The sequence below is a fragment of the Microtus pennsylvanicus genome, chromosome 9 (genome assembly GCF_037038515.1).
Source record: "Microtus pennsylvanicus isolate mMicPen1 chromosome 9, mMicPen1.hap1, whole genome shotgun sequence".
Taxonomy (NCBI): Eukaryota; Metazoa; Chordata; class Mammalia; order Rodentia; family Cricetidae; genus Microtus; species Microtus pennsylvanicus.
In genome coordinates this window covers 61,973,565-61,989,585 of record NC_134587.1, presented here as the reverse complement: position 1 = coordinate 61,989,585, position 16,021 = coordinate 61,973,565, and the positions used below count along the sequence as shown (strand labels likewise).

Here is a 16,021-nt window from a genome sequence, read left to right as displayed (position 1 = left end):
GAGTACATATTTATTCTACGCTGAAAGGGAGGACAGGGTGACATGCGCGGCCATGTAAAGAGCAGAGCCCAGCAGGCTCCATTGCGATCCTGGAGCCGAATCTTTCAACAGTGTTCCTTTATTTTTAATTATGTGCATGTGTGTGCATGAATGCTTGTGTGTGCATGTGTGCGCACAAGTACCGTAACCTGTGGGGGCCAGAGGTGTTGCCTCTCGCGGCGCTGCTCTAGGCTACTGAGAGTTGTCTGACGTGCTCCTATCCTCCACAAGAGCAGTGCATGCTCTGAACCACTGAGTTGTCTCTCCAGGCCCTTGGATCCTAGTTTTGACCATATAGGGTCACGTGATACCTGCAGACTAGGTGCACTTACTCCGGGAGCCAATGGGCCATCACGTTCATTAGACAGCAACATTTACCAATCAGACACTGTGCATTAGCGGGCTCTACCCATTTCCCCAGAGAAGGAAGGTTCTGGGTGTAGCAGTTTGAAAGAAAATGGCCTCCGAAGGAAGTGGCACTATCAAGGAGAATGTGGCCTTGTTGGAGGCAGTATCTCACTGTGGGGCGGGCTTTGAGGTCTCTTCTCTTAAGTGCCACTCAGTGTGACAGTCAGTCGACTTCCTGACTTCCTGTTGCCTCTGAGTCAAGATGTAGCACTCTTGGCTCCAGTACCATGTCTGCCTGCATGGCCACCATGCTCCCCGCCATGATGATAATGAACTGAACCTCTGAACTATAAGGGTGTCACCCCAACTAAACATTTCCTAATTAAGAGTTGCTGTGATCATGGTGTCTCTTCACAGCAATAAAACCCTAAGACTCTGGGTAATTGGGCAGGGGTGCTGGGACAGGCAGGAAGCAGTGCCCTTCAGAGCTGGATGCCATGTTGACGGCTCTTTCCAATAAGCCAAGGACAGAGTAAGGCTGTTCCTGGGTCAGGCGGGTTGGGTAATCCCAGCAGGGTACATGAAGAATGCTAAGGCAGGCTCCTTCGGTACAGCATTGCTTTCCAATCTGGTTTCAATTCTCTGAGCAGCATAGCTCTGTCAGGGATGTGGGAGGCGACCCCTGGGCTTTATCCATTACTGTGGCACTCACAGCAGTGCGCTCTCAGGCAAGGCACTGACCCTCCCTGGTCAGCTGTGTCCCCTCCATTGGTTGGGAATAATGACACCTGGTCCAGAGGGTCACTAGTGAGGGTTAAGGGACGCTATGTTGGAGATCTAGGAGCAGGGACACAGCATAATCTTATTTACTTGTTTATATCTGCTTCATGTCTCCCGAGCATTGGCTGGTCTCTAGGACCTGGGTGTCTCTGAATGGTCTTTCACTTTGAAAGGCTACTTCTCCAAGTCTCCACTCTTACTGGTGGATCTGGGACCTGGCCACGTCTCCTTGTTACCCTGACATTTGTGTCTCTTCCACTATGTTTTGAGTTCTACTTCTCAACTGATTTTTATCTAGACACTTATGAAGATCCAGGTTCATGGGATTCCTTTTTCTTTCTCCACTGAGAAAAGAAGTTGAGCGAGTTTACCAGCCGGTGTCACGGAGCTCACACGTGTCTCCACTGAGCATCCACCCACCAAAAACGGACATCCATTCCAAACCCAACAAGGAACTGAGAGCTTGCTATGTGCCAGGCACTGTGCTAGGTGCTGGGGTACCGAGAGGCAGGAGGCACGGGCCCAGCCTCCATAGAACACAGTGGGAGAGGATCGTGCCTGGAAATATTCACAGAGGCAGAGACTCAGCCAGAGGTATGCGGGGTCCAGCTGCGAGGAGGAACCGCTGTGTGTGAGCTCGGGTGCGGGCCCAGCTATGAGGAGCACCAGGAAGTCTATGTCCATTTGGACCATGGTGTCCATCTCTATGAGCTCCTGAAATGGAACCCACCCCTTTTAGCTGCTCAGAGGTGAGCCTTTCTCCTCAGTCCTAGGGTGGACCACGGATGGACAACTGTGGCCAAGAACCCCAGGGGGTAGTTTGAAGACCTGGTAGGGAATGTGTCCTGGTGTCTTTGGAGAACTCTGGCTGTGCTACAGATGGGCCTATGGACAGAGAAACGGCGAATGTCCCACACTCCTCCGGTTTCTAGGACCCCTCAGGCTTGCTAGTTATGTAGGGTCGGGGCTGAGTTATTCCTAAGGGTCGGCAAGGGTTCTGTGCAACCATGTGAAGCACCCAGCAGAGTTCCTGGCACATAGAGCCAGGACAGAGAGGTGACAAGAGCAGTCATATGAAGAATCCAAAGAAGAGAGAGAGAGAGGAAAAAAAAACACTTCATGCGAACTTGGATTTGGAGATTTGGATACTTACATCTGACCTTGGGTAGGGTTGATGATCAGGGAATTCAGAATCCTAAACAAAACAATGAAGCCACAGTGTGGAGACCTGGCTCAAGGACCCAGGCAGGTGGGCTGACACCCCCCTGGTTTCTGCCTGCCCCTCCCAGCCCCAGTCCTGTATGGGGCCGTCATTTCCGCCTCTGTGTACCTCGTTCTTGCAGGATGATTTTAAAGCCTGCCAGACACAGGCTGAGCAGAGGTGTAAAAAGCAAGAGGCAAATGGCGTCAGCAAAGCTTGGCCCTTGCAATCATGTCCACTAGGGCTTGGAGGAGGTCACTTGAGACTGCCTGTGAGACAGGGCTCCTATTGTGTATTGGGTGCTTCGCTAAACCCAAGCCAGGCCCCCTGGGTCAGCTGAGGAGTGGCCGGGACAGCCAGGTTGGCAGGCCTCATGGGATGGTGGGGTGCCCCTGCAAGGTCTGCAATAACAAGGTGCCGCTCTTCTATGCAGAGGTCTCTGGGACAGAAGGCAGTGTGGGAAAGGGCCCCGCTGCACACGGCCCCTGTTGGCCACATCCTTAGCTCACACCACAGTGCTTGGATCTGTTTGCCCCTTTGTTCCCCACACTCCTGGAAGACTGAGATGTTACAACAAGTCATTGTGACGGATCCCCTCAGCCCCTTTAAAGGTCTCTGCATAATCTATCCAAATCATCTACCTAGCGGTCGGCCCCGAGGACCACACCTCTGTGTGTGGGGTGTCCCTAGGTTTCTGGGCAGTACATGAGTCTCATCCCATCTCTGTGGGCTCTGCTCTGGGGTCTGTCATGCTGCAGCAGGCACAAGCGGCCTCTCAGCCTTACTGTCCCACTTCTGTTTTAAGGGGCTGTGACTTGAATTTTGATTCAGCCTATACCGTCGCCAGAGAGGGTGGTCAGGGGAGACTACCTGGACCCCGATGGAGGAGCAGCGGCTCTTGAGGAGCTCCTCAGCCTTGGACACCAGGATGGCCTTGTCACTGGTCCTCGCGGAGCCACTTTGCGCCTCTGTGGCATGGCGCTGAGCCGCAGCTGTTTCCAGAGCCAGATTCATGGCCTTGTTGCTGTCCAGACTGTCCATGGAGTTGTAGAGGCCACGGCTATCTTGGGTCCACGGGGACATTCTCTGGGCCCGGCTGTCCTGGTAGGCGTCCTGTGTCGATTCCGTGCTGCTCTGGGCCGTCACTGAAATCAGAGGCTTGGAGGTGGTCCGCGGAGGCACCGGGGGAGGCGTCTTCTTGTAATTCGTGTAGGAGACGGCTACGAGAGAAGAAGGCTCAGTCAGTCAGCTGAATTCCTCTATGAAGCCCGCCTACATCTCTGACATACGCTTATCGCACAGTCCAGCCTGTCTGTTTCTGGACATCTGACCTTAGAAAGTCAGGCTTTCTAAGGCTGGGCTTAAAGATATCCATGTGTATATATATGTAACAACAGAAGACATTATAAAAGGACCTAGGTACCCAGCAACACAAGTTAGAAATCTCTCTCTCTTTCTGTGTCTATGTGTGTGCAGGACAGAACATTCTACACTGCTGATTTCACAGACATCATGGTGTTGTGCTAAACCCCCTTTTACCACAGCAGGGAAGCAGGCAGGGCCCCAAATCAGAGTCAAAAATGCAATGCCCACACAGGGAATCACTGATGTGAGAAGCCAGTGTCAGTCAAACTTGTTGTTGAGTGACAATATTTGCAGTGCTCTCTCCCCTGTGTTTTTTAAAACGAAACAAAACAACCAAAATCTTTATAACGAGTCATTATTTAGTACGGACAAATGAAATAGGCGAGCTCATCACAGCAGGGGGCTCAAGCTGGTGAGCGGAAGGTCTGAAATCTTAAAAGGGGCGTGGCTGAAGAGTCAGGAGGGAAACTGGTGGAGAGACGGGTGGCACAGTTCAGGCTGAGCCTTGTCTGCCCCAGAGCAAACACCTGAAGTCCCTTTTCTTTTCTCCAAAGATCTCTTGATAGCATGGATCCCTCTCTTAAGGAGCATTAGTAAACGCGCAAACATTTGGGGTACCATTTTCAGATTCGGATATGTACACGGAAGGAGTCTTGTCCATCCATGCTGACATCATCCCTGCCACCTTTCAGAAATACCCTAAGATTGACTTACTCTCCACTCCCTCGACCCCAGGTTCCCAGACTTGGGAAGCCCATGCCATTGCCTGCAGGGCCGTTTTCTGCGATTCCATTCACCCCGTGGGATGGCATCCCCTTGGAGATTTTCTAGATGTCTCTTGGAATCCCAGCTCTCCCTTGCCTCATACTAAACTGGTTCTGATGTGTGGACTAATGAAGGCATCTGGGTATCTCTTTTTCCCTCATTTCTCTGCTCCCAGAGGCTGAGGTCCATGTGACCAGGTTCCTGTGCTGGGTGGGATATTCAGGCTCTTGAACCACTATTCTGTCCCACATCCTACCCCACCCATCTTGGGAGCTCCCTGCCCCACCTCCCAGTCCCGCCTCCCTGCCCCACCTAAACTGTCTTCCCATTCTACACATTCTCTGTAGAATATTTTCTTTGCCTTTCCCCTGTCTCTGCCCTGCTTCTGACAATGCTGTCTCCCCAGATCTTTCCTGAATCTCTCCACCAATGTCCAGCAGCCCCATTCATCTTCTTTGCCGATAAACATTTGTCGGGGTCTAGGCTCTTTCTTGGCTGGGGACGACTGACCTTGATTTCCGATATGGCCCATGGATGGAACAGAATTTCAGCCCATATTTGCTGAAGACCCGATATCCTCGCAGTGCAGCCCAAGTCACCAAGCAGAAAACCATAGGGATCCTGGGGCTTAATTCTAAAAGAGGAGTGCTGTGCACTCAGCGTGGGGACACAGAGCAAAGCCACATGCCTCCAAAGGTGATTTTTCTTTTGTCTATAAAGATTTTGAGAATTGGTTTGCGCCTCTCAGATGATGAAGGTAAAGGCCTAACCATTTTAAAGTTCCTTCGGAACAGGTTTGGGGGGAAAATGGGAAAAAAACCAACAAGTTCCCATGTGAGATTCCTGGAAAAGGCAAGGTGCAGCTAGGAAACAGATTAGGGTAGAGAGGCTAGCTTCATACCTATCCAAGAAAGCATCCTATACCCTGGTTCACAACACAGAATCCACTGAGCGTGTTTAAGGAAAAACCGACACTGGAAAATCTCAGTTGCTTCATGGCCCTTTAGCAAACCAGCAGCATAGTTATGGGAACTCTAAGGACTGACCTCAGAGAGCCCAGAGAAACCAAACACATGCCTTCCACTGGTGACCCATTAGCTATAAAGATAGGAACTTCGAACTGGTCTTTGTAGACTAGGAGCCACATAGCTTATGGGGCTAATGAATCAGCAGGCACCTCTCCCTGCCAAGCCCAGAGAAGGGCTTGCTATGCTCTAGCAGGGAGGCAGGAGCTGTGACATTTCTTGAGTGACAAGGAAGAAAATAGCTTGGCAGCTTTCGGAGCTGTGTCTGTGCACTGCCAGGCTGTGTGTCCCTGGCTCAGGCTGGGACACAAGGCCTGTGTGGAGGGGCAGAGATAATGTCTACCTGGGGCTAGGAATGCAGACTCAGGGGATATCCTTGCCTGGTTACAGTCAGAACATTTGAAGGGAGATCCTTCTTACTGCAGCAGCGAAGCACACGGTGCTTACCTAGAACACACAGCTACCATACTCTCCTATGAAACCTTTTTGAAAGTAAATGCAAATGCATGCATTTTTAATAGCAAGGAAGTCAACTGCACTGTAGCAAAACCACATAATCACTAATTTCCACAGTCAATCCACACCTGTGTAGTTCTGCAACCCACCTGTGACCATAGATATCGTCCCTGTGTCATCCGTGGACCCATGTGAAGGGCTTGGAGATGCCAGAATCTTTCCGGCTTATACAACAGGTCCAGAAATAAATGCTGAAGCCATCACATGTGGGAGTCTCATGCTGTTGGCTGTTGGTTTCAGAAAACATTTTTGTAGGGCCCGTGCCCCTGGCGGTGCTTCGGACTTTAGCTTTGATACAGTTTAATATGTTTGTGATTTTGATGTCTTGGATTAATTATTGTAATTGCTTAGCATTTTGAAAATGACAGACATTGTTCAGTATCTGACACTCACCTCAGGGTAGTCACAGTGGTAGAATCAGCATGAAAGACAAGTTATGACCGTTGGACCAAAGCTGAGCCATCCCTGAAGCGTGCTGTGCACACACTCCATCCTCAGCGAGGCAGGCTTCATGCACCTCCTTACTGGTGCTATGAGGAATAGCTGTATTATCCTTCCCACAGACCTGAGATGATGTGCTCTTGTGGCCTTGGAGAAACTATCCCACTCCATCTCTCTGTGCCTGTCTATGTTACTGCTAAGCACCCAGACGAGTGGTCTTTATGCCATGGTCACCTAATGCCTCTCATGATCCCCACCCTCAGTGAGCAGGAAGAATAAATACCACATGAGCCTGGAGCTTGGTCCAGATCCTTTACTTTTTCAGAGATTGCTACCAAGTCGCTGCATGCGTATTTATGAAATTCAATCATGAGAAAGAAAATTCTACCCATGCTACTAATGTGATACCTCCAAACACCCTGCCCCCTAATGTAGCTCCAGAAGAACGCCCACCCTCTCCACTCACAGCACTGGGGATAATCTCACACCAGCATGGCTCCACTTGGGATGCTCACACGCATGCAGTGTGACTCCATTAGGGATACCGGCACACATAGTATGACTCCACATGGAACCCCTATGCACACAGTGTGACTCCATGTGGGACACAAGCTTACAAGCCTGACTTCATATTGGACTAGCCAACATCTGAGAGGAGAAGCGAGTCAACCCCCTTTATTGGAAAGAAGTTAATTTGAATGAAGTGGAACAAATGCCCCCATTCTCTTTTCCTTATGACGGTGACAGGTCCTAGCTTTCCAAGTATATTTCATGATCAGTCTACACCCAGAGTCCAGGAGACCTCTTCTGCATTCAAACTCAGAATGACATTTGCAAGCCAATAAGGACATTTAAAATCTGGTGTTCTGTGGTGTGAAGCACACACATATAATCAATGCGGAGCGCAATCTGAATGACAGACATCACCGTTCTAGCTGGATGTGCACACCGCTCTCTGAGCCCCAGCGCTCCCTTAATTAGACCTTTAAGAATAGCAGCATAAAAGGAATTACAGTAATCAAGCCCAAGACTGCCTAGATGAGAAGAGAAACTGGAGAAACCAAACTTTGAAAGGAAAAAAAAAACCCTGACATAAAAGATTATAGACATTTTGACACTTTAATTAATGTTAGTCTCAAAACATAAGTGTAAATCAACCGAGACACCGAAATCGCTTCCCACTGGCGTTTTAGACAATGGTCTCCCTAAAGTTTTAAAACAATTATGTGGCCACACAAGTTTTGGGGCCACACTGAGGGTTAACAGCTAAGATGCCTGTTTAGAAATGTGCTAATTAGCAAGAAATTATAGTGCAAGCAGTGTTTAGTGTCTCCCAGACAGGGAAATGAGGCATGACAGCTGCTTACTGTGGAGACGCTCCTGCTTTCTTCTTAACTATCTGCAAATCAGCCACACCACACAGTAAGAGCTTGCATGGGAATTGAACTCCCTTTCAGAGACGTGAATAACCAATTATTATTTTTTTTAATGTATAGCATCTACTAAGGGCCGGGTAACCCAGAATGGACTTTATCAGCATTGCTGGCTGACAGGGGACTTTGTGATGATACCATTGCCAAACAAAAGTTCAAGTGAACAAGTCACACACGTTGTTTCCCTTCCAAACCTACTGTTCATGTATCACTTTTGCCTGGATTCTTAGGAATGGGGAGTTTTGGCTCAGACAGGATAGTGCATGCTGTAATCTCAACATGCAGGAAGCAGAGGGATGAGGGTCATGTGTAGAGACAAGAATGGGTTACACAGTGAGACTGTCTCCAAGAAGTAAGGATGTAGCACAGTGGCAAGTCACGTGGAAGGTCTTGGGGTTGGTCTTCATTGCGCCTAAAGACCTTAAGTGCATATGGAAATATTAAAAAAATAAATCCAGTCGAAACCCATAGATTGATAACTGTGACATATTAGGTTGCAATGAGGGGTGCATAGATTGGGTTGGTGACAAGTTTTGAGCTGTGTGGTGGCTAGCCCTGTCATTTGTCTCACGGTGTGTCTCTGTGCACACACACACACACACACGTTAGTTTCACTCACACTCTAACATGAATGAAGTCTTTACTGGAGTGATCCTGGAATTCTGTTTGTCTCTTTGGGGTTTTGAGGGAAGGCTAATTCTGTGTGTGCGCTTCTTTTCTGATTTAATTTCACAGGTGTTAATGACCTGTGGAGGCAAATGTTATCTAGATATCAATGCCTCTTAATTAAGAGATGACTTTCTATAAGGAATTCATGAACAATAAAGCAAATGCTTCTTGCAGAGGCAAACTCAGTGCATGCCTGACTTATTAGACAGTTTCAGAGGAAAATTAACATATACTAAATACTGTCTGTTTGAAGGCCCCAAGCAAACACCGCACCTGCATCATCATAGTTTCAGGGGGACGAGGAAAAGGAAGATGCAGGTATCGATTTCCCTCGACAACCCAGGCAAGTGTTGATTTGCCTTCTGCCTCATGGAGACTATCTGGGCAGACAGTATATGTCAGCTGTGACAACAATTCCGTGTCCTTGGAGTGTGGTCCTCTGAGAGTCTTCAAGGCCTAGCTGAATCAATAAATGCCATCACTGTGAGCTGGCCAAGCATGGCTCTCCAGTGGTCTGGAGGCCCACAGCTGTTAAAAGAGGGTGTGGGTGTTGGTGGGTGGCTGACTTTAGACGTCACTGGCGTCATGGCTGCAGGCCCCTCACTGTGAAAGGCGAAGGGTCATAGCTCTTTTGCTGCACCCCACATTAACTCTGTGAAGATCTGGAGTGTGCTCACAATGGGTATTTTCTGTATATTCCAGCTGTTCCTTGGCAACAGAAGTTCATGTGCTTAAGATTCTCTGCTCGCTGTGGCACCATGAAAAAAATCCATATGGCACTTTTCACAGGATAGACAGGCTCACTATAAAGTCTAGCCCCTTCCCGGCCCAGGCAAAAGGTACCTGGGCAGAAGAGGGAGTCCTGGAGACAGTGACTCATCATGGCTCTGCTTGGGTATGGAGCCCGCAGGCATGATGTATGGGCCAAAGTGTGGCAATTCGCTGTGCAATCAGAGGGGCTCTCAGTGCTGTTTGCCAGCTGGCTCTCGTTCTGTCTCAAATGCTGTTCTTTATTTAAGAAAATCTGCCTCTAACTCCAGGGTATACAGAAACAAAGATGCAAATTTCATAATGAACTCCAAAGACTTTCTACAGAAGACCACACACAGGGGTAGCCTACCCGGAGCTACCCAGTGCACACATCCCAACATACGAGGGCAGCCTACTGTATGCTGGGTGCTACAGACAGGATAAGACACCATGTCTTCTCTCCTTTCTTCCATTCTCTTTCCTCTCCTCATCTCCCATCCTGTTCATCCAGAAAACTCATCCATAAAACCCACAGTACCCACAGCTTATGCAAGGCTTGACAGAGACTGAGAAATCCCGTTCATTCATTCATTCATTCATTCAAACACATATACATTTATTCATTATTTCATTAAATAAATCTACAAAATTTAGTACATCTGTATAATTTGCTACGTTCTATTCCAGACACTGGGAATTCAGCTGCAAGAAACACCCCTGCCTCACAGTGTGCATATCTAGTGGAGCAGAGAGCGTGCTAATAAAAGGCAGGCAGTGAGCTGTCCGTCATAGGCTGAAGGACACACTGGAGAGCCCAGATGCTGCTGCACCAAACCCTTGGCAGGCACTGGGCATGTGGGACCTTGCTGTCTTCCCTAATAAGTGAGGGTCTGACTTGCTGCCCAGTCAATCCTAGATTAATAGACTTATTAAAGAAAGAAAGAAAGAAAGAAAGAAAGAAAGAAAGAAAGAAAGAAAGAAAGAAAGGAAGGAAGGAAGGAAGGAAGGAAGGAAGGAAGGAAGGAAGAAAGGAAGAAAGAAATATGCCTGCTTTTCCTAGTTCCAACGCTACTTCCCAGTGGGGATGTGATGAGGGAAACCACTTAGTTCTCAAGGCAAAAAGGGAATTAATGATTGAGCAGATGGCTTTACAACATGAGCTGTGTAGCTATGTTGGCTTTATGCCATGGCTTTATGAAGCACTGTGTTCTACATGAAGTTTAGGGACTAAGAAACACCTGGCTAGATGTGGTACTGGCTTGTTTTGAGGTTGTCACATCCCGGAAAGCATCTCACCTTTTTGTTTTCGTACAAAACTAGTTTACTTCTGATGAGCACCAATCCAGACAGGGAGTGGCGCCAGAACCCTCTCTGCAGCTGGGATTTGTCTTGCAAAGCAGACATCGTCCCATGCTATTCGACCCAAGAGAGGCTTCATCTTCAGGAGTTCTATGCACGTATGACAGGGGACAGAAAAGAGAAGCCACATATCTAAGCAGCTGGTGGCCAGACAGTGGCTCCCAAGGCGGTGGCAGGACATTTTCCTGAAGAGCTGTTTGCCCTGGGGACCGTGTGTCTGCTCCTGCTGCATCCACAATTGGGGAAACAGTATGAGGGAGCTCCTATTCTATTCATCAGGCATATCTGGGATGGGCTCATTCCTGAATACGCTTAGGAAAGCCAGCGATCCTATCAAGTCCCAATCTGGAGCAAGTGGTCTTTGCAAATCTGAGTCCTGGGTACCCGGGAGAATGTGGCCACATGAGAATATGAGAAGATGGGGGCCACAAGAACTCAGGGGATTATGACCTTCAGCCATATTCTTTTGTCCTCAGCAACTCTGGCTTCTTCGACATGTCCTCCAAGAGTGTCCAACCCCAAAGGCTTGTGAGGGGAACTTTCTCGGTATGCAAGATTCACAGGACCAGTGATAGGTCTCAGGGCCTTGCTGGACTGCCCTGAGCATCTTTCCAAAAGCATCCAGAGTTGCACTCCTACTGACCCACTGTGCCTACCTACCAGGTCCCAACAGCAAAGAGAGTAGGTCTTTGAGGAACCTTAGCTGTAGCCCTGGTTTACTGTCTGAGGATCTCCACATCTAAGATAAACACCATGACCAAACACAACCTGGGGGGAAAAGGGTTTATTTCATCGTACAGCTTGTCAGGGCAGGATCGGACACAGATACCATGGGGAGCACTGTTTACTTCTCCTCAAAGCTTGCTCAGTCTGCTTTCTTCTATCCCTCAGGACCACCAGCTCAGGAGGGGCACCACCCACAGTGATCTGGTCCCGCCCATATCCACAAGCAATCAAGAGAAGGCCCCAGAGCCTTGCTCACAGGCCATCACAGTGGGGACATTTTCTCGATTAAGAAAGGTCCCTCCTTCCCAAATGACTCAAGTTGACACGAAACTTGTCAGTACAGCTACAGAAAGGGGCTGGGAGGTAACACTCCTGTTCTTACAGTTAAAATCCAAGATCTCTGTTCATCCTAAAAATATGCAGAAGCCAAAGGCATTTGGACCACATTGTGAGTCCTGGAACAATTTGTAACAATTGACATTAATTAGAAGAAAAGATTAAATGTCAGCCAGCAAGCATTCATATAGATGTTTCTGAAGGTAATGATTATTAATATATTTGTACATGTTTGCAGCTTGCAGATCTATCTCAAATCTCATTTGCTTTCCTTTTATTCCATAGAACATCCTTGAAATATCTTATGGACATTAGGTACTAAGTAAATATTTGTGAATTTGATCCAGTCAACTCTGTGATTGATTGGAATGACAGTGAAGTAATGACCCGCTATAAATCAACACAATGAAAAAGAAAATGTCAGCTTGGGCTAGAGAAAGCAAGGGAAGTGCACACTGGCATTTATAGAAGCAGATGAGTGAGCTTGCTTATTTTTATAAGTTGGGGCTTTCCTGCTGGATCTCAGCGCCCCTTGGGGGTGCCTGGATCAGTCAGGACCAGTTAGGTGACTCGGATGGTCTTCATCATGGCTGTGAGAACCCTAATATGATTGATCGGTTTATTTTTCCTTATTGCTTTTCTTACTTGGCACAAGTAAGTCCATAAATAGATGGGCAAACAGAGGCATGAATATTCCTAGTGATGACTCCCTCGGTTTTATTTTTAAGGTTTCCCTAGCACCTGTATTGAAAAGACACAGTGCGCTACTCCGACATGACTAGGCCAAGGTGGAATGAGTCTGATGAATGGCACTGCCCACTCTAACAAGGGCTGCTTCCCATGTGGTCACAGCCACGCCTTTCTACGCCACTCTTTTCTTGCTTTGCCTTACTGCCACCTTCTTTGTCATCTGGAAATATCAACGGTGGCACAAATGTTACAACTCACGTCCCTAAAACGATATACAAAATCGCCAGGCATCGCTCAGTGTTCTACACATCTGGCATTTCAAAGGGGCTGAGGGACTAATTTCAGAGTAATCAGTCTCCTTCAGCACTTGCATCAATCTTGGAAACACTAAGTTGGCTTGAGAGAGTCTGTCGTAGCTCAATACCCTGACTGCCATCAATAACAGCCGACACTCACAGAGCGTCAGGGCTGAGCATTCCTGATGGCTGTCAAACACAAGAAGTTATTATGGCCTTTTGTTATACTAATGTTTTTATTGAGACATGGTTTCGATGGAATCAACAATCTTCTTGCTTCAATCTCCCATGAGGTGGCATGTGCCATCATATCTAGCTCGAAGCATTTGCTTAACTTTTAAACAAACCTCTTTTGTTTTTCTAAGAAAAGTAGTTCAGACCAATTTAGTTTAGGATTCCAAATGAGTACCTTTCCAGACCATAAACATGACATTTTGAAGGGTCCGTGACAATGATTTTGCAGCTAGGAGGCCACTATGGAATCTGCTTCAAAACCCAACTCTGAGCTGAGTTAGAGTGGGTCCTGCAGTTCTGGGAAAACCCCTACCTTTGACCTCCATGCTTTTCTATGTCTCTGTGCATTTGTGCCCATGACCCTCACAACCCTTCCCATATCAAGTGGGACCAGGAGTGTGTGCTTTTTTTCTAGGAAAGATAATTCTAGGAGAATGTCTGTCCTGGTGAAGATTATGTGATCTTTGAGGAGAATGCAAGATCACCTGAGGGGAGAGGTAGAGAAAGAGGGGTCCCAAAGGGAGGAGGTGCAGGGGAAGAAAGTGCAGAAGGAGGTGGTGCAGGGGAGGAGGTGTAGGGGGAGGAAGTGCAGGGGAGGAGGTGAAGGGGAAGGAGGTGAATGGGGAAGAGGAACAGAAGGAGGAGGCACAGAGAGAGAAGGCATAGAGGGAGGAGGTGAAAGGGGAGGAGGTGCAGGGGAAGGAGGTGAAAGGGGAGGAGGTGCAGGGGAAGGAGGTAAAGGGGAGGAGGTACAGGGGGAGGAGGTGCTGAGGGAAGGGCATCTTGTGGACAATGAAGTAGCCTGGGAAAGGCTCTGCAGGGGAGCTCCTCTCCCTGTGCTAGTACAGTCCACGCTGACCCAGTAGACTCCCAGGGTCCCATGCAGAAGGAGGCACTGAGATCCCAGGGAGGCTGGCTTGGACCAGTGGGCTAGAGGAGGAGGTCTCCTCCAGCCTGCAGGCCTCCTGAGGCTCTTGGTGTTGGTGTGATCATGCACTCATCTGGGACTACTGCCGCGTTTCTGCAGGAGGGCCTGGGGCTCAGAATTGGAATTAGGCTACTTAAAGAAAACAGCCATATGTTGTTTTTTGAACAACACCATCTCAGAGGGTCAAGGGATACTCCTCGAAAAGAGAGCCTCTAAAGAGAATAGCACACCTCAAGGTCAGAGACAACCATGAAGGTCAGTGGAGTTTAAATACTTGAATACAGAAGGACCCACAGACAGTGTAAATCTTGGTATAAGTGCCATTACATGTAAACTTCCCAGTCAGTCATTCATATGCATTACTGACCCTGCATCATATGGGTGTCAAGAGAAGTAAATATATATCTGCACATCTTTCAATATGCTTTTAGCATGGTAATGCCTCAGTTTGTATTAGGAGAGATGCTACCTACCCATAGATGAGGCCTGTGGCTGTGGGCTAAACTATCTACCAGCCTGTGAACTCAGTATCGTTCAATAACCAGAATGGGACACATTTTCTAAGTGGCTTCACGGAGCCTTGTAGGTGGAGGCTGGAGCCATTGCTGCTGGTTTCTAATGGCCGGCTCACTGTGGCATCCTCGTCAGAAGACAAATTCTGCCATCCCACACCTAGGCATTTTATAGCAAGGTGCCTTGAGGCCTGGACCCACATGCTCTGTGCCCAGAGCTGGAGGACCTTGAGATTAACTCACAGCATGGCCTTTGTCATTCTGTTCCACACCCTTAGACTCTAACGAGTTTCTGCACAAACACAACCTGCTCTGGTCCTTCGTCCTGTCCTGCAAATGACTAGATAACCCTACAAATGCTCCAAGATAGCGCATGTATACAGGAAAATGTGAATGACTTGAAAACAAGATTACACTGAAATGTAATGATTGAAATGTTTAAACTTCTGCAACATGTATGCGTATATTAATGCAGAAAATAAAGAGGTTGCTATGGACTCGGTGTCTGGGTCCCACTACATTAAGGTGCTGAAGTCTTCCTGAGCCAGGAGCTAGTTCTGTCCAGGTAGTAAGGAAAGACAGCCCACGGTAAGAAGCTGCTCACATATGCTGCAATGAAAACATAGGCTGTAACTCTTTTTATGAGGCTACAATTACCCTGATACCTAAACCACATAAAGACATTTCTAAGAAAGAGAATTACAGACCAATCTCACTCATGAACATTGATGCAAAAATACTAAATAAACACTGGCAAATCGATTCCAAGAACATATCAGAACCACGATCAAGTAGGCTTCATGCCAGAGATGCAGGGATGGTTCAACATATAAAATTCTGTCAACATAATCCACCGTATAAACAAACTGAAAAATAAAAACCACATGATCATCTCAGTAGACGCTGAAAAAAACCTTTGACAAAATACAACATCCCTTCATGATAAAGGTTTTGGAGAGAGATGCAGCCTCTTGCATTCTCCTCCTGTGATGGATATAGACTTGCCCGGCCCACCCTGTCACTTCTGCTTTCTTATTCATTTCTGAAGGCTATGCTAACCCGTAGCCCTGACAACGGGACCTGCCTTGGACCTGAATTCAGACACAAGAAAGAGGCCAGGTCCCTGGTCCTAAGCACATTTCTCTAAGCTGAAAATACAGGGACAAGATTTCAAAGACAACCCGTGTTTCAATTCAATGCAGAGATCTGGAGGCTTCTCAGGATTCCCAGAAGTGATGGGTGTTGGTGGCTTCTGAGAAGCTGAGAGTGGATCACAGCTAGTGCAGGGATACCTTGGACATCCACGGGAACACTCTGAACTGTCCTCTGCATGCTATCATCACTTCGGGGTCTATGATTTACCGTGGACTTAGGCTGCAGGTGTGGGAAGAGGACGCGGTCTGGGCAGAAATTCTACTATTGTAAGCAGGAGGAAAGTATATGAGCTTTACAGTGTGGGCTCTGACCACGTAGGATTTTAGGTTTCGGTCCTGAAATGAAAAACAGGTCCCTACAGTCCAGTGTGGGAGAGATGGCAGCACTTATATTTGCCCCCAACTTATGAAAGACCTCATTTGTACAGATACTCAACTAATGTTTCCTGAAGCA

The 16,021-nt window shown here is 47.8% G+C and overlaps 1 protein-coding gene across 3 annotated transcripts in view; it reads right to left on the bottom strand.

Moving 5' to 3' along the window:
* Dlgap2 (DLG associated protein 2) overlaps nucleotides 1-16,021 on the bottom strand; it is a 688,019-nt gene that overhangs the window by 23,830 nt on the left and 648,168 nt on the right. For all 3 annotated transcript variants that reach the window (XM_075986263.1, XM_075986265.1, XM_075986266.1), the window contains 2 exons: nucleotides 3,239-3,588; nucleotides 2,321-2,362 (listed from right to left, as the gene is read on the bottom strand). In XM_075986263.1, coding sequence (XP_075842378.1) covers nucleotides 2,321-2,362; nucleotides 3,239-3,588 — 392 coding nt within the window. The remainder of the gene's footprint in view (nucleotides 1-2,320; nucleotides 2,363-3,238; nucleotides 3,589-16,021) is intronic.